A 24,826-nucleotide genomic window follows, 5' to 3' on the forward strand; every position below is an offset into this window, starting at 1 on the left:
ACTGGGCCAGATTCAGGTAGGAGAGCGGATCTTTAGATTGGCGTAACGTATGTCATTTACGTTACGCCGCCGCAAGTTTTTCAGGCAAGTGCTTTATTAACAAAGCACTTGCCTGTAAAGTTGAGGCGGCGTAGCGTAAATCACCCGGCGGAATTCAAATTCGGCGGGTAGGGGGCGTGTATCATTTAAATCAAGCGCGTCCCCGCGCCAAACGAACTGCGCATGCCACGACTGAATCCCAGTGCGCATGCCACGACTGAATCCCAGTGCGCATGCTCCAAATGACGTCGGCAAATCGGCATGCTTTCGACGTGAACGTAAATTACATCCAGCCGTATTTGCAAACAACGTAAAAAATTCAAAACTCGGCGTGGGAACGACGGCCATACTTAACATTAGCTACGCCTCATATAGCAGGGGTAACTATACGCCGGAAAAAGCCGAATGCAAACGACGTAAAAAAAAAGCGCCGGGCGGTCGTTCGTTTCTGATTTGGCGTAAATACTAATTTGCATATTCCTCTCGTAAAAATACGGAAGCGCAACCTAGCGGCCAGCCTGAAAATGCAGCCTAAGATACGACGGTGTAAGACACTTACACCTGTCGGATCTTAGGAATATCTATGCGTAACTGATTCTCTGAATCAGTCGCATAGATACGACCGAGCGCACTTAGAGATACGACGGCGTATCAGGAGATATGCCGTCGAATCTCTTTCTGAATCCGGCCCACTGTCTCACCCTGCTCTGAACATGCTCAGTTATTGTCCATTTTTCCAATTTTTCTGAAATTCAAAGCCACCAGAGGCTAATCTGCTGACAGCCTAAAGATGTACATGTAAGGGGCTCTGGGCTTCCGCAAAATGATTTTTTTATCAAGTTGCTATGGGTAAGGATCTGCTTGAAGCTGGCTTTGCAGGGTTCAGTATTTTTTTGTTCAGCCAGCAGGTCGATTCCTTCAACTACACATTTGAGGTGGATAGGGGAATCCCCTGTACTGTGCTATTGTATTCTGACAGCAGAGACATACCCCTACTGTCAGAATACACAGATCATTGCTTCAGACATTGGCTGGAGCCCCCGACCGAGCAGCTTTTATCCAACAGGGGGGCTGAACAGAAGTAAAATGACTAAAGGTCAACTGGCCACATAGCAGAGGTCTAAGCAATGAAATAGCAGATGTTAAAGTGGTTGTAAGAAGGGTTTTTATCCTAATGTATTCTATGAATTAAGATAAAAAGCCTTCTGTGTGCATCAGCCCCCTTCAGCCCCTCAACCAAATTTACCTGAGCCCCATCTAGATCCAGTGATGTTGCAGGAGTGTCTTGGCTGACCAGGACTCCCCTCCTCGTTGGCTGAAACAGCAGCGCGGTGCCATTGGCTCCCGCTTCTGTCAATCAAGGTCAGTCAGCCAATGAGGAGAGATTGTGGTGGGGCCGGGCCGAAGCCCCATGTCTTAATGGACACAGGGAGCTCTGACTCGACTTGGGTGCCCCATAGCAAGCTGCTTGCTGTGGGGGCACTCGACAGGAGGGAGAGGCCAGGAGCACTGAGGAGGGACCTGAGAAGAGGAGGATCTGTACTGCTCTGTGCAAAACCATTTCATAGAACAGGTAAGTATAACATGTTGTTATATTTAAACAATACTTTACATTCTATACACAGATTCTATGATTCAGCTATGTAAACATATACAGTACATGGAAGGCAGATGCTAAGCACATCATAAACATTTTTTTTACTTTATTTTATTTAATTATTTATTTTTTATGGAAAAGATTACAATATCTTTTTTAACTGCTTTGGCAAATGGTATGACATGTAACTCACCTGTATTTTTAGAAGAAAGTCAGCAGAATTGATCCCATCTGTAGCAATAAATGTAACTTCATCCCACAAGGATTCAGAGCCATCATGCTGATACCTTTTGTAACAGGAAAACATGTCAGTTGCCAGTATAATAAAAGGGAATGTGTAGTGGGTATTCATATATTTATTCTGTATTTTGTAAGAGTAATGTACACACCCTGCCTCAGACCCTCCCCTGTGGATCCACAGTCTGTGGGAGAAGTTGCAGAGGGCAAAGCTAATTCTACCTCTCCTATTGCAGCCTGCGGAAGCATCTAAGTTCCGGTTCACACAGGGGCAACCCGACTTACAGCGTGTTTGGGGACCTGGGTCCTGCCCCAGGGGACACGTATCAATGCAAAAAAAGTTTTAAAAACTGCAGTTTTTTCGGAGCAGTGATTTTAATAATGCTTAAAGTGAAACAATAAAAGTGAAATATTCCTTTGTGGGTGTCTATAGTATGCCTGTAAAGTAGCGCTTGTTTCCCGTGCTTAGAAGTGTCATTTCTGAAGGAAAATTTTTTTTTAAAAAAAAATGTGTGGGGGTTCCCCCAAATTCAATTACCAGACCCAAAAATCCACACCAGACCCTTTATCCATGCACGCAACCTGGCAGGCCGCAAGAAAATAGAGGGGGACGAGAGAGTGCCCCCTCTCCTGAACCGTACCAGGCCACATGCTCTCAACATTGGGAGGATGCTTTGGGGGTCTGTGACCCCTCAAAGCACCATGTACCCATGTTCATGGGAACAAGGGCCTTATCCCCACAACCCTTGCCCGGTAGTTATGGGGGTCTGCGGGCAGGGGGCTTATCGGAATCTGGAAGACCCCTTTAACAAAGGGGACCCCCAGATCCCAGCCCCCCTATGAGAATTGGTAATGGGGTACATTATACCTCTACCATTTCACAAAGAAAGTGTAACAATTGTAAAAAAAAACACAGACACCATTGGGAAAGTCTTTTATTAAAAAAAAAAAAAATATTCCAGCGGTGGTAATCCACTCTCGGTCTCCGCTCCAACACTGTCGATATCCTGTGATGGGTGATCTCCTCCCTGGGGTCCAGAGATGAGAAGATCTCCTCTTCATCCAGGTCCAGGATCCATCGATGAGATGTCCATCCAGCACACGCATCACCTGTCTCCACCGGAGACAGCCCGGAAATGACACAGCTTCAGCCAGTGACAGCTCGTTTGTAGGTGAGGGCGGGGACACCCGTCACGTGACCCCGTCCCCCTCTGATGCAAGGGAAAGCCCAGGCTTTCCCAGTGATGTGCGAGTGACCCCGCCCCACTCTGATGTAACGCAGGTACATAAGAGCTGTCACTGGCTGAAGCCACGTTATCCCTGGGCTGTCTCTGGTGGAGACAGGTGATGCGCTGCGCTAGATGGACATCTCATCGCTGGATCCTGGACCTGGGTGAAGAGAAGATCTTCTTATCGCTGGACCCCGGAGAGGAGATCACCCATCGCAGGATACCGACAGCGTTGGAGCGGAGACCGAGAGTGGATTACCACCTCTGGAATCTTGTTTTTTTATTTTTATTTTTTTTATTTTTAATAAAGGACTTTCCCAACGGTGTCTGTGTTTTTTTTTTACAATTGTTACACTTTCTTTGCTAAATGGTAGAGGTACAATGTACCCCATTACCAATTCACATAGGGGGGCGGGATCTGGGGGTCCCCTTTGTTAAAGGGGTCTTACAAATTCCGATAATGCCCCCGCCCGCAGACCCCCACAACCACCAGGCAAGGGTTGTGGGGATGAGGCCCTTGTCCCCATCAACATGGGGACATGGTGCTTTGAGGGGGCCACAGACCCCCAAAGCATCCTCCCAATGTTAAGGGCATGTGGCCTGGTACAGTTCAGGAGTGGGGGCGCTCTCTCATCCCCCCTCTTTCCCTGCGGCCTGCCAGGTTGCGTGCTCGGATAAAGGGTCTGGTGTGGATTTTTGGGGGGAACTCCACGCCATTTTTTTTTACATTTGGGGTGGAGTTCCCCTTAAAATCCATACCAGACCTGAGGAGTCTGGAATGGATATTTGGGGGGAACCCCACATCATTTTTTTTTTAGTTGACGTGGGGTTCCCCTTAATATCCATACCAGACCTGAAGGGCCTGGCAATTGAATTTGGGGGGACCCCCACACATTTTTTTTAATGAATGACTTTTCTCTGTATTTATTTTAGCCACGAGTGATATTAAATGACTTTTTACCTTCAGAAATTACATTTTATGCAGGGACAGTTCTAAGCGCAGGAAATGAGTACTACTTTACAGGCATACTATACACCCCCCAGGTACGAAATTTAAAGGAATATTTTAATTTTATTGTTTCACTTTAAATCACTACTCCCAAAAAAAACTGCAGTTTAAAACTTTTTTGCATTGATACATGTCCCCTGGGGCAGGACCCGGGTCCCCATACACTTTTTAAGACAATAACTTGCATATTATCCTTTAAAATTAGCACTTTAGATTTCAAACGTTCGAGTCCCATAGACTTTAACGGGTTTCAAAAGTTCACACAAACTTTTGGTCTGTTTGCAGGTTCTGGTGCGAACCGAACGGGGGGGGGGGTGTTCGGCTCATCCCTAGCTTTGAAGTAGTACAGGAACCTTTTCTGAAGTCAGAGCGACTTCAGTAGTGTACATTAAGACGGCTCACATTCACTTCAATGGAATTTCTCATGTCGCGCCACTTGGGGCTACACAAGTCGGATCCAAAGTCGCTGTATTGTGAACCGGCACTTACAATGCCTGTTTATCTAAAGATTTTATACAAATAAATATATTTGTAATATATAAAAAAATATAAGGATTTACGAAATTACTAATGTTTTCCTATACGTATTACTATGCTTGAGTAAAATCCTGTTTAATCAGCATTGCTTAGACATGATTAGACCAAAAATAGTTGCTCAAAAGTAGAGAAAATCAGATACTAGATAACTCAGTGCTTTCTGAAGTAATTTTGTCTAATAAAGTAGCTATCCCCAAGTGCTCAGCATTCCTACAGTTAAAATCATTTTTAGAAAACCAAGAAGTCATAGTTAAACTACTCAGGTCCATCATGTACATGAGGGATCAATGACACCTTCCCCTTGGTAGTAACATCTACCTGACATACACATACTGTATCTTATACAATTTACTACCTGGAATCTTTATACCATAACCTCTATTAAGGAGAATGATTGACAGTACAGTAATGCCATCACAATGTATTACTCCCAATCTGAAACCAACAATGAGAGGAATCCGTGTCTTAATCTCACACTGGAAAGATATACAGCTATGAGCCTGCATGTGCAAGAGTGCCTAGGCACCCTCACATACCAAGACATACACTTCTATTTTTCGGGAGGAATTCTTGGCAAAAGATACATGTTCAGGCTAATGCTTAGGCATAATTTGCATTCCTAAATGTTCTTTATAACATAGCAACTCTTCATTTTTTATATTGAGCTGAGCCCGCCAGGACCATGGTGTCACCAACAATTGTTAGTTCTGCTACAGATGTTGCTACACTACTGGTAAATTGTTTTACATTGCTTTATTCATGAAGGTTTTGTGTAGCTAAAAAATATTTTTAAATATTATCCAAAAAAAAAAAAACACATATAGTTTAGCAATTCTAACCTAACTTTTAGCATGCTCAGGTCTTGGTAGCTGAATTGTTCTCCTTCATTCACAGCTCTTCCATCCAGCTGAACCATGCCATGTAAAGGTGCTTTCTGCAGAATAACACCAAGATGATCCTGTGCTGTGTCCTTGTCAATCATGCGGATATAATCCATTGTCAGCTGCTGAGAGCCACCTTCCTCCACACTCATGTCAAATGTAAATACCTAAGCAATAAATGTTCTTGATTATAATGTTTTAGCAGAAAATACATAATATTTAAAGTGGATAAATAATAAAGGGTATATTTAGAAAAGTTAAAATGTTTTAAATATTCCAGTAGTTTGTGTAGTATTTGTCTAAGCTTTCATGTCTATAAATGTAACCCCTAATACCAACCATATGCATAAATGTGTCAGCACTAGGTAGCCTTTAACGCAAAGCTGACACATGTATGAGTACAGCTGGTGTGCCTTCTTTGTGCTCATTTATTGCTCCAGGCACAGTGTCCACTACTCCAATGAGAGCTCACAGTCAAACTTTACGGTCAGGAGCTGGTGGGGTAGGTTCAAGGGTTATGGGTTATTAGTTTCATGTCTTATGGATTAGTGTACTTTGGGTTTTGGTTCTGCTTCGCGGTCGTGCAGCGTGGCTCCCAAACAAAATTGGTGTCCTTTCCCCACAAATAGAGCTTTCTTTTGGTGGTATTTGATCACCTCTGCGGTTTTTATTTTTTGCGCTATAAACAAAAATAGAGCGACAATTTTGAAAAAAAATAATATTTTTTACTTTTTGTTATAATAAATATCCCCCAAAAATATATAAAAAAAAACTTTTTTTTTCCTCAGTTTAGGCCGATACGTATTCTTCTACATATTTTTCGTAAAAAAAATCGCAATAAGCGTTTATTGATTGGTTTGGGCAAAAGTTATAGCGTTTACAAAATAGGGGGTATTTTTATGGCATTTTTATTAATATTTTTTTTTTACTAGTAATGGCGGCGATCAGCGTTACTTTTGACACATTTTTGGGACCATTGGCATTTTTATAGCAGATCAGTGCTATAAAAATGCATTGGACTACTATAAAAATGCCACTGGCAGTGAAGGGGTTAACACTAGGTGCGGGGAAGGGGTTAAGTATGTTCCCTGGGTGTGTTCTAACTGTAGGGGGGTGGCCTCACTAGGGGAAATGACTTATCTTCTGTTCATACATTGCGATCGCGCCCGCTGGGCACTCGCACGGGAGTCGGGGCGAGCGGGGGCGACCCTAGTGGCCTGCGCGAGAGCCGACGTATAGCTACGTGCTCTCGCGGCTGGTCGGCAAGCAGTTAAACTGAATTTTCGGTATAACTAGATTATTTTTTGGGGCTTTCAATAGAGTATGAAAGTGTTAAATCAGTCAGTCAGTTTATTTTTTGTTGCCTGCGTTCATGTAGGGAGATTTCCCATCACTTCCTGTCCCAAAAAAAGGAGAAAACAATTGCTTTAGCAAACTAAATGCCATTCCGTTAGGGACACATCTACTTTAAAATCTTTAAACTGGCACTCCTGCTCGCGTGTAGCTTTCTATGTGCCCCTTTGAAAAGTTGCAGTGCACTTGTAGTGAAAAGCGGATTTGCCTTTAGTAAATCAACCCATATATATATATATATATATATATATATATATATATATATATATATATATACACACACACACACAGTATATCTGTATATATTGAACATTTCACTCAGTAATTTGAGAAATACTACAAGAAGTGCAACACTCAAGAGAATTAATTGAATTCTAGCTTGTACAGTTGTAACATTCCTAAATTCATATTAGTTGCAAACCCATGGGCTAAAATACTTTTATCCTTGCACTAGCTACAAAATGTGGCTTTCCTTTGAATCCTCCCTTTAAGTGGCAATAAAACAAATTTGAGTGTATTTTACATTCTGAAGTGTAATGATCCTGTAAGACGACATGATATAGATCCCGGAGATCTTGCATCTAAACCATTGTTACTATCTATATCGAGGAAATGTTTCACCTCGAAGACATTAGACCACAGAGAAGCAATACAATAAAAAGAAAAAACAACATGTGGTAATGATTGAGAATAACAGTAAGGCCCCGTACACACGATAGAATCTATCCGCAGATAGATCCCATCGAATGGGTTTCTGCGGATAGATTCTATGGTGTGTACACTCCGGCGGATATTTATCCGCGGATATTTCCGAATTCCAGCAGATAAATATTTGTCGACATGCACAGAATATCTATCTGCTGGAATCGGATCCCACGGATGGATCCGCTCGTCTGTACAGACTCACCGGATCCATCCGTCCAAAGGGATTCTCCGCACGCGTCGTAATGATTTGACGCATGCGTGGAATTCCTTATATGACAGCGTCGCGCCCGTCGCCGCGTCATAATAGCGGCGACGGCGCGACACGTCATCGCCAGAGGATTTCAGCGCGGATTTCAATGCGATGGTGTGTACACGCCATCGCATAGAAATCTGCTGAAATCCTCGAGAGGATTTATCCGCGGATACGGTCCGCTGGACCGTATCTGCGGATAAATTCTCTCGTGTGTATGGGGCCTAAGGCTCCATGCACACTGAAGCTGATAAACTGCAGTTTATTGGCATTTTGGCTTTTTTTTAAAAGCCCATAAACTGCACTCTATGTTAGCCTATGTATCCATGCACACATGGACGTTTGTTATGAGCAGTGGAGTTTATGGGCTTTTTTCTGAACGCCAGAAATTTGCGTTTAAAGTGATGTTTTTCGGTGGGAAAAAACTCAAAAGAACGCAAAATGCAGATAAACGCTAATAAATGCTCAAAAATGCAGCTCGCCGGCAGTTTTTAGCTTTTTTTATCCATTGAAAAAAAAAAAGCTGAAGAAACGCTAATAAACGCTATTGCAAAAACGCTAAAAACGTTGAAAGGCTCCCTGCAAAGCTACTAGCGTTTTTTAAAGCTTTTTTTTAGCTTCCAGTGTGCATGGAACCTTATTATTATTACAAAGCAACACTATAGCAATTACCTGAGGAGGCTGGTTGTCTACTGGAAGTATGGTAATATTGAAGCAGATGCCATGCACTGTCCCGTGATGGTTACTGACTGATAATACAAACTGGATATGTACAGCATTAGGACCTATATCCTCAATTGGTGGCATGTATGCAACTTTCATGTGACTCACTGCATGCTGCAAATACAGGTTAAATGAAAATAATCATAAATAAATTTAAGCTTAACCAATATTCACATAACTAACAACAGACATCTCTGAACAAGTTTAATTTGTGTGTAGTTATTGTAGTGAAGACTATTCCATCAGCGAAGGAGGACTATCCCTCAAGGCTATACCATCCATCCAGTCCACTACATATAAATATGCAGACCAGACTCGGTTCCATAAGGCTCTGAGGAAGAGGAAAAATCCTCAAAACATGTCAGCCGATTACTCCAAGTTACTATACCATGAGATATGGGTACTGTTTTATGACCTTTTAGAGGAATGATGTGATGTGAATGATTCCAGATACCAAATGTGAGTATTCCACTTACTTCTGCTTTTTAATAAAACTTTTTACCAAGGATAATGCACTAGGCCACGTACCTTTTTCTTTCTTTCCTTGCCTAAATAAAGATAAGGATGAGGAACTTTTGTTTTTCTTACCAAAAGGAATTACATCTTTTCTTACCCAAAAGTAAACTGCATGATATCAATTGGGTAAGAAAACCTTAGGTGCTGCTGCTATACATCTAACACCTTGTTTGATATTAGTTAACTTACTAGGTACACAAAAACATGTATTTAGGAATAGTTCACTATCACTGTTAACTCTAACGTGTGCAGTCCTGTGTGAAGTGAATTTTAAGGTTATGAGGTAAACAAATACACACACAGCCTAGCTGATGTGTAGGAATCTGCTGCACTCTACTGTGTGTTATGGAAATAAAATGTTCTTAATAATTAACACAGAGTTAGTTGGTTACAGTCAGGTACTTTCTTTCCCTGTTAGGTCAGAAACTCTGATTGGAGGACTGTGATGCTATAAAAAGGGGAGTTTCCAGGAAGTAGACAAAGAGAACCGAGCCACATGACCTTATACAAACAGGTGCTTTTGTATTTCACCCAGATCAGAAGCAGAGATTATTAGGCAAGTATTCCTATGTTCTAATAGATTAATTACAGTTGCCCAAAGCTTCTTAACCTCCCTGGCGGTATGATTAGTTCAGATTTTAGGTGCTGAAAGCGGTACCATTATTTTGCAAGGAAATTTGGCGTTTTTCATTGTAGGCCTGTAATTCTTAGGAATAACTCACTTAAATTTGTCCAAACAAGAGTCTAGTAGACATCTCGGGTATGATAAAGTTTGAAAAACAAAATCATAAATTATAATATAATAAATAACTATAAATAATTATACAAAATAATAATATAATTATAATAAAAATTATTCAATAATGTAATCAAATCAAAAACACTGAAATTTGCTCAGTTGCAGAATTGTCGCTGTCATTACTTTTATTTTTTTATGACGAATTTCTCCACAAATCGCTATCACTCAATTCTGCAAATGATTATAATTTATTATCGCTGTTTTCTAGCTGGTCTAAAACCACTTTTGACATAAAGGGACAGTTTTTGGTTGCTATGGACAATCTACAGTTTTCAGGCAGAAAGAACCGTTTTTATTATACAAAAGTACATGCAGGACACTGGGCTGACCACTAGGGACAAAGGGGGTGTGTATTTTTTTACATACAGTACTGTAATCTGTAAGAATACAGTATACTGTATGTATTGTGTTTATGTACTTTTTTGAATTTGGCGCCGTTGTCCGCCCCCGTGCGTCGTAACGTCGCAGGGAAGGGAATCAGAGGAACACAGTGCATTGGGCGGAACATCGGGCCGCCATGCACTGCGGAAATACATCGCTGGATCCCAGGGAAAAGGTAAGTAACCTTTTCCAGCATCCAGCGAGGCAATCCCGAGTGTGGCTCGGGGTTACCGATAGTAGCACAAAAATCTCACAGAGCCACACTCGGGAATACCGCTAGGCAGGTTAAATGTGTATCTAAATCAGGACTGTCTTATTAGCATCATGGGCACCTGGGCAAAGTGATAGAATTAAACATATAATAAAATCCCAGCCATCCCGGGACAGCTTAGTAAAAATCGTGACTGTCCCAGCAAATCCGGGACAGTTGGCAAGTATGATGTAATGCAATGTTATCCTGGGGGCCCCATACACCTAGGGCCCCTGGGCAGTGCCCAGGTGTGCCCATGCATTAAGCCAGCCCTGATCCAAATCCTTGTGATGGATGTATCTTTGTCCTTGTTATTAACACACATGCACAGTGCCAGATAGTTAGGTCTGTGCTACTGTATGTGTGGGTAGTGGTCACCTTCCGGTATATTAGTAGGCAAACCTATTTATTGCAATAGAGTTTTTTTGCAGCTCTTGTTATTTTAGTTAGCCCTGTCCCTTCTGGTCTGGGATTTTACAGCTAGTTTTAACTTAGGGCTCAATAACCAGCATAGGCTAGAGCCAGGTTAGGTATCTGACAGACACTTCCCGTAATCAGAGGTGCGGTTGCATGACTGCTAGGGACTACGAGACTGAGTAGATAAGCTGACTCTGACTTCCAGTGCCACCAGGGCCGGATTTGCTCTCCCTGCCACCCCAAGGCCAGGTTCCGCAATGCGTTATGGGCGTCAGGGGAATCCATGCCACTGCCGCCCCTTGGCGCCCTGCCGCCCCAAGGCCTGGCCTCAGTGGCCTTGTGGGAAATCCGGGCCTGAGTGCCACACCACAGTTTCTGCATGGGAGAAGTTGTGTTACAAGCTGGTTGGACAACCTTTGGAGAATCTTCCCATTACCACTGATCTTGTCTTCAGGTTTTTGACAAAAAGATGGATACAACATTGCGATCATTCTCAGGGGTCCCTGCAACTGATGTTTGCTGCAACATTCATCTGGGGGTATCTTTAATAATAACCTTGGGCCAGATTCACGTAGCTCAGCGGATCTATAGATCCGCTCGATCTACGTGAATTAAGATCCGCTCCCGCAAGTTTAGGAGGCAAGTGGCTAATTCACAAACCACTTACCTCCAAACTTGCGACGGCGGATCCTAAATCCCCCAGCGGAATTCAAATTCCGCGGCTAGGGGAGTGTCATATTTAAATCAGGCGCGTTCCCGCGCCGATTTAAATGCGCATTCGTCGTCCGGGGAATTTCCCGGCGTGCATTGCTCCCACTGACGTCACTAGGACGTCAGTGGTTGCGACGTGAGCGGGACTTGCGACGCGCGTGTTCGTGAATCGGCGTACGCAAACGACGTAGGAAATTTCAAATTCGATGCGGGAACGCCGGCTATACTTAACATTGGCTGCGCCTGATAAAAGAAGGGGTAAGTATACGACGGAAAAACGCTACGGAAACGACGTAAGAACACTGCGACGGGTCCGCGTACGTTCGTGAATTTGCGTATCTCGCTCATTTACATATTATTTATCGTAAATCAGCGGGAACGCCCCCGGCGCCATTTTTAAATTTAAAAAAAGATCCGACAGTGTAACACAGTGTAACACTGTCGGATCTAGCCCTATCTATGCGTATCTGATTCTATGAATCAGGCGCATAGATAGGACCAGTTTACGTCTGAGATACGATGGTGTATCTGTGGATACACCGTCGTATCTCTTTGTGAATCTGGCCCATTATATACAACAGTACACGGGTATATGTGCACAATTCCACCAGGCCACCTATCAGGTCCTTTGTTAATAATGCCTGTTTGTACATTGGATGTATATACTGTTATTAATCTTTTCTTATATAAAGCTTGTACTATTTCCATACCCGTGTGCATCTATATAGTTATAGTTAATGTTACAGTGGTTTCTCTGCTCCTGCTTAGATTACTGATTGATTTCACAGGAAGGGAATACCCTCTGTTCACAGAGGCCCTGTCCTGGGTGGAGGCACTGCCAACTTCATCATCAAACCCACTTTTCCGCTTAGAAAAGGTTCTAGTTCTCCTATTTACCTACAGATTTAGCACAATATCCTCTATAGGGAGGGCCATTTCACATAGCCCCTCCCCCTAAAAAAAGAGGGCTACATACAGTAAGTATAACTTGGCGACAGAGAGTGACACTGTGTATGGTTACCGAATATGGGAAAAATTAGGAGTTGTCTTGGAAGGAGTTGAACTTTGAAGAGAGAGGTGTGAAAAATTTGTATTTGTGTGTGTGCTCTAAACAGTTGTTTGGGGGCTGCTTTTGAGATGATTTGAAGGATAGTAAGAGTGAGGAGCTAAAGTTGTTGTAGTAGTCATTGCAGGTTTGAAGTTGTTGGGGACAGGGCCTCCTAAGGTTGGTTCTACAGTAGGATGTAGGAGTCTAAAGTGTTACTGTAGGGCATGTATTCTCCACCAGTTATATGTAAACCACGGTGTATACTAAAAGTATAATGGGGTAGTTCAGCTAACTGAAGCAAATTCATAATTTTAGTATAAAGCTCGTCATGCCTTATACAACTATAAAATTAGCTTTTTTTACATATAAAATCACAAAGGATTACTTGAACATCAATACTGCTACAATAAACGTATACATGAAATATGGGAGATAAGGACTGGCTTTTATAAAGGGGGCATTATTAATGTTAAAGAACACAGTTGGTAGGGGGAAATGATTAAACTTTGATGCCTCGTACACGCGACCGGTTTTCCTGACAGGAAAACTGCCATGAGAGCTTTTGGCCGTAAACCGCGGCCATGTGTATGCTCTTCCGAGGGGAAAAAAACGTGCATGCTCAGAAGCAAGTTATGAGACGGGAGCGCTCATTCTGGAAAAACTAGCTTTCGGAATGGAGATAGCACATTCGTCACGCTGTAACAGACTGAAAAGCACAAAGACTGAAAAGCGTGAATCGTGTCTCACCAAACTTTTACTAACACGAGGATCAGCAAAAAACAGCCCAAAGGGAGGCACCATCTGAATGGAACTTCCCCTTTATAGTCCCGTCGTACGTGGTGTACCTCATCGTGCTTTGGACAGGCGGTATTTGGCCTGAACGTGTGCATGCAAGGCAGGCTTGAGAGCATTGTTTTTTTTCCTGCCGAGAAAACCGGTCATGTGTACGAGGCATGAAACTTAAACTGTGTCCTATGATGTTTATTTAGTGACAACAGATGTCACACAGGCAAAAGGATAGGTTGGAGATTATCCTGAAGCAAAAGTGGTGATTTTTTTTTCTTGATGTCAGTAATGTTTTAAAACTTTATGTAATGAAAAAATATAAAGGTGTCAATAAAAACATAAATTAATGAATGATACTAAGCAAGATGTTTATCAAAAATGTTTTTTCAACCTGTATAATTCAATTGTATCCTATAATTCTGCAAATGGATAAATAAATAAAGGCATTACAAATTTTTGGTTTATTGTTGATATGATAATCCACATCAACCTAGGGTTGTATAACTTCAGTTCTTACCTGGGTAAATGTCAGTACCATGCTAGCAGTGTGATCCTTTACAAACATGGGAACTGTTTCCACTAAAATAATCTTTCCAGCTTCTAGACCACTGTGCATAGAAATTAGAGCAGAAAATGTTTGGTATCAGCAAACCATATATACCATATATAATATAATATATCCTCTACAAACATGCTAGCCAATAAATCAACACCATTTAAAAAAAAAAAGTAATAATATTACAACCACATACACAACCAGTGGTAAAACACAAATATGTCATTAGAAATGAATCCAATATGTTTAAACAGGTAAATTATCTACAATACTGCATATGTTCTGAACTTCACATGAAATATGCTCCAACTGTGTTGTCCACCTTCAGAATAGCTTACTCAATAGGTCTCAATTTATAGAGGACAGATGCTTCCGTCCCCCTTTTTTTTTTCAGATATAGATTTAAATAAAGTATAACTGTGTTCTCTTCCCTGACAGCAGTATACAACAAAACAAGGGTTACAAACTAGCAAATCCCATAAGAGGCATCTCAGGTATAATAGATCCCCTCTAAAGCTAGTGATTGTTACTACTGCACAGAAAAATCTGCTAACTGCGGAAACTGCAAATGATAAGGAAACACATCTTGACCTGGCATTCTGGAACTCATAAAGCATTACCAGTCTATTGAGTCCTATTTGACGTATTGTTGAGCAATCTCAAATTGGATGCTTCCACTTTAATGTTTTTTTTTTGTAGGCCATGCAAGTTGTCCCCTGTTGCAAGGCAATTTAAATGCATTTCTCCATAAATCAGGTAAACAAGTCTGGGGGCTTATAATGTAGTGGTTTCAGCCTTGCTCTGTACATTGGTGGAATGTATGAGAAAATTGGAATTTAGGAAAGCACAATTGTTACCTGGATGCTGATGATCGGCATGGTGGAGTAGTCACGGTGTAAATAAGTTCTCTTTCTGGAGACTCAGTGTCTATGAAATGTAGCTGTTTCTTTGTAATGTAAGCAATTTCTGTTTCTTTAAGAAGCAAATTGCGAACTGTTTTCGGAACTTCCTTGGGAAGTTGGTCATCCACCGGTATTATATGTATAATCACAGTCTACAATCAGAAAAAGTAACAAAGTGATTTCAATTTTTCTTAACAAATCACTCATTATGATCACTACATTTGTCAAAGTATTGTTCGTGGTTTGCAAATAGCTTGCCTACAAAAAACAAACAGGCTTTGGGTTGCAATATAATCTGAGCAAGCCATTATTTTATTAAGTCATATTTGTTTGACAGTTCCCACTGAAACAAGAATAGAAGGAAAATAATTTAATAAATACATCTGTCAAGATAGGATTTCCCCTAACTTTAAAACGATTTTCACTTACGTCCTTTTGTGTCAGTGGAATAAGAAGTTATGAAACCTATGCAATGGGGCACAATGGAAGAAAAACCAGACTTAAAGCGGATCTCCACTCTAAAGTGGAGTCGCGCTGATCGGCACCCTCCCCCCCCTCCGGTGTCACATTTGACACCTTTCAGGGGGGAGGGGGGTGCAGATACCTGTCTACAGACAGGTATCTGCACCCACTTCCGGCCCTACGATACGGGCAAAAGACGGGTTTTTCCCTTGCTTCCCGTCCGTCCCCCGTTGTATGCTGGGAACACTCGGCTCCCAGCACACAGCGGGAGCCAATCGGCGGGCGCAGCGCGACTCGCGCATGCGCCGTAGGGAACCGGGCAGTGAAGCCGGAGCGCTTCACTTCCTGGTTCCCTCACCGTGGATGGAGGGGGGAGCAGCAGGGTGACGAGCGATCGCTCGTCATCTGCTGCGATCGGCGCTGGACTCCAGGACAGGTAAGTGTCCTTATATTAAAAGTCAGCAGCTGCAGTATTTGTAGCTGCTGGCTTTTAATATATTTTTTTAGTGGCACATCCGCTTTAACTACAAAATGCCTTTGAGAGAATACAGTGCTCCAATCTGCTCCAAGACACGAAAAATCTTCTGTGCCGCAACACCTTGAACACTCAGATGGTGAACAATTGCCAACATCCCCTTTTGAGGTGCTTGCCTAGTTCAAGACTGGTTTACTAAAAGCAAATAGGCTGTTCACTCTGCAATGGGATTTTCCCCAGAGCTTAGTAAAAGTGGTGAAATTTCACTTTGTCACTGATTGGCACCAGTAATGGGCATTGATTTGTATCACTGATGGGCACTGATTTGTGTCACTGATGGGCACGCATGGCACTGATTGGTGGCACTCATGGGCACTGATTGAGGAGAATCATGGGCACTGATTGATGGCACTCATGGGCACTGACTGGTGGCACTGCTGCAGCTTTACTGTAATCAGGGCCCTGATTACCTTCCCTGTCCTCCCCTGCGAGGAGATGCCGCTGATCAGCTCTCCTCGCCAAACACTCTGTCAGTGTGAGGGGAGGAGAGCCAATTTATGGCACTTCCGCATTTACATGTAACCAGCTGTGATTGGACACAGCTGATCACATGGTCAAAGAGCCACAGAAGTAGCTCTTTGCAGAGATCAGAATGGCTCTGTGTCCTAGCTGCGTGCCCCCGCGGGCAAGCGAGAGCGACCCTTGTGGTCCACCCAGAACGAGAGCTGTCCCTATGTCATTTGACGGTGGGCGGGCAGAAACTGGTTGACTAATGCCGTGTACACACGATCATTTTTCAGCATGAAAAAAAAAACGTTGTTTTTTAGCATGTTTAAAAAACGAAGTTTTTCCAACTTCATCATTAAAACGACGTTGCCCACACACCATCGTTTTTAAAAAATTATCTAGCAAAGCGCGGTGATGTACAACACGTAAGACGGCACTATAAAGGGAAAGTTCCATTCGCCTTTGGGCTGCTTTAGCTGATTTTGTGTTAGTAAAAGACGATTCGCGCTTTTTTGTCTGTTACAGCGTGATGAATGTGCTTACTCCATTATGAACGGTAGTTTTACCAGAACGAGCGCTCCCCTCTCATAACTTGCTTCTGAGCATGCACAGGTTTTTTACGTCGTTTTAGCCCACACACGATCATTTTTTACAACCCCAATTTTTTTTTTTTCGTTTTTCAGAACCTGAAAAATGATGTGAACCCCACACACGATCATTTTAAATGACGTTTTTGAAAAGCGACGTTTTTTTCATGCCAAAAAATGATCGTGTGTACGCGGCATCAGCTCTGAAGAAAACTTCCTTGCAAAGTGCAACTTCCCTTGCAAAGTAAGCCAATTTGCCTTTAGTAAATCTACCCCAAAAGTGTAAAAATAAAAAAATAAAATAGTCAGTTGCTCCATAGAAAATCAACGTCTGACCAAAAATCTATATATTTGAAAGAAATACCTTAAGCTGTTATGCTTTTAAATAGGCATACATTTTACCATTACTAGGGGACGGTCTAATTTATAAACCCCTCCTGGGTATAATGGTTTCAATTAAAATGCAGAGAAATCCTGATAGTGAATTCCTATAGAAACATGTTAAAATTACTGTTAGAAAGTATTCAAGACAAGATCAGCTTGAAGAATAATAAGACTTTCACAAGATGTTACATTTTCAGTAGAATAAGAGCTTTGAGAGAGGACAGATATTTATCAGTTAGCTGCATTTGCTGAACACTTGATGGAGCATTCCTTCCATACCTGAGGACCAGAGAGGTTAGGGGGCGTATGGCTGTCACACATAATAAAGTCAAAAGAATCTTCAAAGATTTCCTCTCCGTGATGCTTGTAATATATGAAACCATTAAACAAGTCTCTTTGCAGGAAAGTTGTAACAGGATACGCTTTAACAGGAGGAAATATAGAATAAAAGTTAAAGTGCTACAACAGTTCATCATTAATCTCAGACAAAGACTGCCATAAGCTTAAACATACATTTCCTACTTTATACCTGAACATTAACAATGCCAGGACTGTTTTACAATGCAAGTAGCTCTCTAAAAAATCATCAGGTTGCTGCAAAAATTGTTATCATTGCTTTAAAAACATTTTTCTGGGGCGTGACCGGAAGCCAGCCTGGAAGGAAGCATCCCTTGAGAGCTCCTCTCCAGCCCGCAGCAATTAGGCAAAAAACCAGGGGATTTTGCAGCCATCCATGGGCGGATCGCGGACCACCAGATCCACAAAGGCACGGGGATCATCCCAACCCCCGCCAGGCTCCTCCACGACCTTCGAGCGATACTTTAAGCCACCCGACATGCCGCCGGGTGAAGGGGACAAGATGGCGCCGGACGCGGCCCCGCTCAGCACAGGGACATCTCCCCCTCGCTCGCCTCAGACCTGCCATCCAGAGCCATCCCCGACCCGATCGCGGACCTCGGCCTTCTCCGAGAGCCCGGATGGCTCCCAGCTACGGGTGAGTGGATCCCCGCACCCCTACCCCCCTGCCGCGGACCATGCGGCACAGGCCGCAACCACCCCCGACCCCCGAGACCGGGACACTCAATGTACAGGGGCCTTCCCCCGTCTGCTCCGCACCGCCCCGGATCAGGTCTCTCAAAACGGGGCCCAGTTTTCCCCCTCTCCCACGTTCACCGGGGAGGACTTTCCGGCTCTCCAAGCCCCCACCAACTCCCAGGCCTCCATGAGCTCCCCAGAGCAGGGCAGTGTCTCAGCCAGTGCTAGGCCCCAGCATGCCTCCCCTGCAGCCAGGGGACAGATCCATCAGGCTATCCATCCCGAGGCCGGAGATCGGAGAGGGATCTCTCCCCCCTCATACGCATCCATGGCCAGCAATAGCACCCCGTGGCATGGAAGGGCCCCCACCTCACTGGGGGATCAGGCTGAGGCCTGGTCCGCACCATGGGACTCATCCCATCAACCCCCCCCCCCTAGAGGCCAGAGGGCATGCAGAACCGGTCTCCAGCCACCGACCGCCCCCCACCGATCCACTTTATAACCCGACTGCCGCCAGAGGAGCTCCCCAATATCCTCCCCCGCCATGGCAGTCCTATATGCAGGCCTTCCCCACGAAAGAGGATTTTAAACAATTGATTGAAGATGTTAAGGCGACGTGCCGCACTGAAATACAGGCCCTACACACAGGCCTCAAACACTTAGCTGACAGAGTGGAGATGGCGGAGGAGGAGATACAAGAGACTAAACTGGCGGTTCACCGCACCCAAACTCAGGCGTCAGATCATCACCTTATGCTCAGAGATATGCAGCGGCACATGGAAGACCTGGACAATAGGGGGCGCCGCAACAACATTCGCATACGCGTTCTCCCCGAAGTGGACGGGGCGGAGGACCTCCAGCTGACCCTCCAGAATTTATTCAACGACATACTGGGCGCACCAGCTGACAAGCCCATTGAGATGGATAGAGCCCACCGAGCCCTTAAGCCAAAGGGTCCTGCCTCCAAACCGCGGGATGTTATATGCCGTGTAAACTCCTACCCGATGAAGGAAGCTATAATGCGTAAAGCGCGTCCCATTCGCAACCTAATCTTTCACAACAACCCATTACAGCTCTATCCGGACCTCTCCTGGATCACCCTGCAGAAACGACGGCTTCTACAACCCCTGCTCCGTACCTTACAGGACAGAGACATCGTCTACCGATGGGGCTTCCCCTTTAGCCTGTCCGCTACCCATCAGGGGACCTCTGCCACATTACGTTACCCGGAGGACCTAGACGCCTTCTGCAGAACCCTGGACATTCCCGTCCCCCAGTTGCCGGACTGGGACCTTGTGGCCACGCCACCCCCCCCGCCAGTGGTCTGGCAGAAGGTCCCCCCACCCAGACGCCCCAGGGGACGAGACCCTGCTCGAAAATCCCCCAGGCACAGCCCCACTTGAGACAGCCGCCCTGGCCACAAGAGCCGCCCAGAAAGCTACATGAAGCCCTCTTGATTCATTTTTGTTGTTATTTTGTTACTTTACCCCCCGGTTGCCCCAGCCCTACTTCAACGCTATATATCGGGCCTGTCTTGGACGAGACACCGTAGAGGCTGCCCTTCTGATTACGGACCCCCCCCATGGCTGATAGCCTGAGAGTTCCTTCCTTCCCAATCCCCCTAGTGGAATCTCTCCACGTCACCCCCCTGCCCCCCCGACCCACATTTTTGGACATTTTGGTCGGAAGGTCCTTAAGGAACTGTTGGGACCCGAGGGCCCCTAGGCCACTCGGGCCCCCGTTGTTGAATGTTGATGTGTGTTTTTTTTGGTCTTTTGCTCTCATCTTTCTCTTTCTTTTCAGAAACCTCTCTCTCCCCTCCCCCGCAGGCAGGACCCGACGGCGCGTCCAGGTGGCTGTCGGCCCGGCGGCTCCTCCACTCGCCCTCCCAGAACCGAATGCAACGCACCTGACTCCAGTTAAGTATAAACCACGGTCACTCCACCCACAGTATGGCTAAGTTACTATCCCTGAACGTTCACGGGCTTAACTCCAACAGGAAACGTCATCTGGCACTTAGGGAATTTAGGCAGTCAGGGGCGGAGATCGTAATGGTACAGGAGTCGCACTTCTCTAAGGGCGACTCCTTTGCGTTCACGTCCAGATACTTCCCCTTAATATATCAGGCCTTTAGTTCACGGAAACGGGCAGGGGTAGCAATTTTGGTAAAAAAGGGCACCCCCTTCACCTGCACAGACTCCTACATAGACCCCCTAGGCCACTTCATTATCCTGCGGGGAACATGGCACTCACGGGACGTAACTCTATGCACTCTGTACGCCCCCAACGCACATCAGCACAGATTTCTGGGTCGGGTTTTTGCAGGCCTGGCCAGATCCCCCCACGACCTACTGGTAGTGGGAGGGGACTTCAATCTACCCCATTCGGCAACCTGGGATCGCTTGGTGGTGGATCCTCGGGCCTCGCAGGCAAGGGCCTTGCGGGACTCTAGGCTCTTCCGCCAGCTAACGAGGAAACATGCTCTGTTTGACGCATGGAGGGCGCTTCACCCAGGGGACCGCCAGTTTACATTTTACTCATCCCCCCACCACACGCACTCGCGCATAGACTATTTCCTACTAAACAACACCACGTTACGCGTTACTGATACAGCACGGATCCTGCCCATCTCCTGGTCCGACCACGCCCCCATTACCTTGACCCTTGACCTGAACGCCCCCACCCGTAGGCCCTATAACTGGCGTCTAAACGATTTCCTCCTGAAGCACGCCCCCTCTAAAATGGAAATAGACTCTGCCCTCCAACTCTACTTTAGCGAAAATGACACACAGGACATCTCCACTGCCACTCTGTGGGCCGCACATAAAGCGGTAATCAGAGGACGCTGCATGGCCATCTCCTCGGCCCTAAAACGGAACGCTGAGTCGGCTAAAGAGCAGGCGGAAACGCAGCTCCGAACCCTAGAAACCCGCCTGCAGGCCTCACCCTCCCTAATGCTCCTTAAACGTATCACCCTGGTACGGTCGACACTCCGGGACCTGGCGCTGGGTCGAGTCGAGAAAGCCCTAGTTCGCCTACGACAGGTATATTATGACAAGGGCAACAAGGCGCAAGCCTTATTGGCGAGGAAACTGACAGACCGCACACTCGCCTCCACCCCGCACCAGGTCCAGGACAGATCGGGTAATATTGTATCACACCCTCAAAGTATTGCGGACGCATTTGCAGCATTCTACGCGGACTTGTACAACAAGCCAGAAATCCCCCACAACCCGCCCTCCCCCGACCTGTTAGATAGGATGACACGATACCTGACACAGGCGGGCATCCCTCGGCTAAAGCATGAGGACCTGGCCTCCCTAAACGCTCCCATCACAGGAGAGGAACTGACCGTGGCCATTAAGGCCCTACCCGCTCGCAAATCCCCGGGCCCAGACGGGTTCCCATACGAATATTACAAGACCTTCCTCCCCACACTCCTCCCCCATATGACGAAGCTCTTCAACGCCTTTCTACACCGAACCCCTATCCCACAAGATATGCAGCGATCATTTATCACCCTTATCCCTAAACCAGACAAGGACCCCGCAGTATGCGCCAGCTACAGGCCAATAGCCCTGCTGAACTCAGATCTTAAGATCTTCACGAAGGTCCTCTCCCTCCGCTTAAACGCAGTCTTACCCTCCTTGGTCCATAAAGACCAGGTGGGCTTTGTCCCCCTCCGCCAAGCGGGAGACAACACGAGAAAGGTGATTGACCTCATTGACGTGGCGGGCAGGGAGGGCTCGGAGTCCTTACTCCTGAGCCTAGATGCAGAAAAGGCGTTTGACCGCCTTGGCTGGCCCTTCATGCTCGCCACGTTAAGACATATGGGTTTTGGGGGACCTTTCCTTCAGGCGGTCCGACACCTCTATACTAATCCGATCTCGCAGGTGAAAACTCCCTTTGCCACCTCATCCACCTTCCCCGTTACTAATGGCACTCGCCAGGGGTGCCCTCTGTCCCCCCTCCTCTTCGCCCTTTGCATAGAACCTCTAGCAGCAACGATACGCGGCAACCCGGATATTCGGGGTATCCCAGTAAGGGGAAGGGAATTTAAAATTTCCCTCTTCGCCGACGACATCATTCTGACACTGACGCGTCCCCGCATCTCCTTACCCAACTTACAAAGGGAACTAGAACGCTACGGGGCCCTATCGGGTTATAAAACCAATACGTCCAAGTCTATGGCCATGCCAATTAACATGCCCGGACCCGAGGCCTTGCACTTACAGTCCGTCTTCCCGTACCACTGGGAGCGAACCTCCCTGAAATACCTGGGTGTCCATCTGACCCCGAACTTTGCATCCTTGTACCAGGCCAATTTCCCCCCCCCTATACAGCTCAATAAGGGCGCTGATCCATAAATGGAAGTCTCACCAGATATCCCTTTTGGGCCGGATAGCAGCCATAAAGATGGTGATCCTGCCAAAACTGCTGTACCTTTTCCAGACCCTGCCAGTCCCGGTCCCATGCGCCCATCTGCGCGCCCTACAAGCGGACCTCCTCCGGTATGTGTGGAACTACAAGCGCCACAGGATCCCACGCTCGGTCATGACGGCCGCGCGTACCGAGGGAGGTCTGGCCTTCCCAGACCTGGTCAAATATTACCAGGCCTCACAACTCCGAGCGGTGGCATCATGGTTTCCCCAGAAGTCCTACAACAGGTGGACGGAGGTGGAAAAGATTTGGCTGGCCCCAATACACCCCAATAATCTCTTATGGAACGCGAACGCGACGGTGGAGCCCGGACGATTGCTGGGTTCCATGCGCCAGCTGCTAAGTATCTGGAGGAAGCTAGCCCAAGACTGTCGACTCAAGTCTGATAGCTCCCTACTGACCTCCTTCCTTTATAACTGTAAAACTACCGACGAGTCTCACCCACCAGATGTCATGGCCCTGGGCTTCGCGTAACCTGTTTCACTTTGGTCACCTAGTAGACCCCAGATCCCGCACCCTGCACTCCTTCACTGAGCTCCAAGCCAAACATGACATCCCACGACAGGCTTTTTTCAGCTACCTACAGATCCGCCACTACGCCCACACGATAGCCCCCCGGCTTCTTTTCTCAAAACCGACCCCATTTGAGCGTATCATACTAGAGGGCACAGCCCGAAGGGGCCTCATATCAGACATCTATCAAATACTAAATGAATACCCCTTACAAACTAAAGGCAAACACACCTACATGCTCCGTTGGGAGAGGGAGCTGGGAGGGGAGCTTGAAGAGGATGAGTGGAGGGCGGTCTGGAGGCAGGCGGCCAAGAGCTCGATATGCACCCTCTATAAGGAAAACACGTATAAAGTGCTGTTCTTTTGGTACCTGACCCCGGACGTCCTCCACAGGATTTATCCCTCCACCTCTGACCGATGCTGGCGGTGCAACCAGGCCAGGGGCACATTATTCCACATTTACTGGACCTGCCCCTTGATAGTCCCGTTTTGGACCCGGGTGCAAGAGCTCCTGACCCGCCTCGTGGAGGCACCCATACCCCTCTCCCCGAAGCTGTTCCTACTGGGCCTATCCCAACCCCGCATAGCTAAACCCTATAAGAAACTCCTGAGACACATAATCACAGCTGCGAGGTGCCTGATAGCACTCTATTGGAAGAAACCAATGCCCCCACCCCAAGAAGCCCTTTATGCTAGGGTCAAGGATGTAGAGCTTATGGAAAAAATGACAGCTAGGATTCGGGATAGGCTGGAGGACCATGACCTGGTCTGGGAGAGGTGGCATTTGGTGGAGGACCCGCCGTGAGCCGACAACAGACCACCAAGGTACATCACCTCACCCAACACTTCTGCCTGCTCCCCCCCTTCTCCCTGCCTCCCCCCCTCTCTTTCTTTTTCTCTCTCACCTCCCCCCTTTTTCTTTTTTTTTCTCTCTCTTTCTTTCCCCCCATCTCCTTCTCCTACTCCACCCTCTCACTTCTCCCCCTCTCCTCTTTGTTACCTAGTTGTTTTATAAGTTACTGAATGTATAACCAAGAATGAAGCCGCTGTGTAAGTACATTCAGCTGGAATTTTTGTATTACCTCCTCTATCTTGCACTTGAAATGCTGCTATATTTTGTATTGACCTTTTACGAAAATAAAAAAAATCGTTATTTGAAAAAAAAAAACATTTTTCTATGTCTGCCCATGGTAATGACTTTATATGCTAATTCCATTTTCATGTTCAGCTTTCTGATTTGCAGTAGTACACAGTGATTGTGTGCTTTACTGCTCCTTTTTAATACTGCAAATCTATCATTCTGTCAACTGATTGCAATTAATGCACTCCATGTGTGTATTAAATCTTATTTCGATAGATGTTAAGCAGGGAGGTTAAAGGTTGTCTAAGGTTGAGCACAGAACTCCCTCTAGTGGTTAATGTAAACATTTCTATATTTCATATAATAGAAAAATTGAAGTGTGCATTTAAGACTTTACTGCAGACATTTTTGTGATA

The 24,826-nt window shown here is 45.6% G+C and overlaps 1 protein-coding gene across 1 annotated transcript in view; it reads right to left on the reverse strand.

Annotated features, from left to right (window-relative positions):
* Positions 1–24,826, reverse strand: part of FREM1 (FRAS1 related extracellular matrix 1) — a 213,905-nt gene that overhangs the window by 118,315 nt on the left and 70,764 nt on the right. Inside the window, exons 10-15 of the mRNA XM_040358513.1 lie at positions 17,621–17,763; positions 14,882–15,078; positions 13,986–14,076; positions 8,510–8,674; positions 5,488–5,696; positions 1,830–1,923 (exon numbers count right to left, since the gene is read on the reverse strand). Coding sequence (XP_040214447.1) covers positions 1,830–1,923; positions 5,488–5,696; positions 8,510–8,674; positions 13,986–14,076; positions 14,882–15,078; positions 17,621–17,763 — 899 coding nt within the window. The remainder of the gene's footprint in view (positions 1–1,829; positions 1,924–5,487; positions 5,697–8,509; positions 8,675–13,985; positions 14,077–14,881; positions 15,079–17,620; positions 17,764–24,826) is intronic.

The sequence above is a fragment of the Rana temporaria genome, chromosome 1 (assembly GCF_905171775.1).
Source record: "Rana temporaria chromosome 1, aRanTem1.1, whole genome shotgun sequence".
NCBI classification, from domain to species: Eukaryota; Metazoa; Chordata; class Amphibia; order Anura; family Ranidae; genus Rana; species Rana temporaria.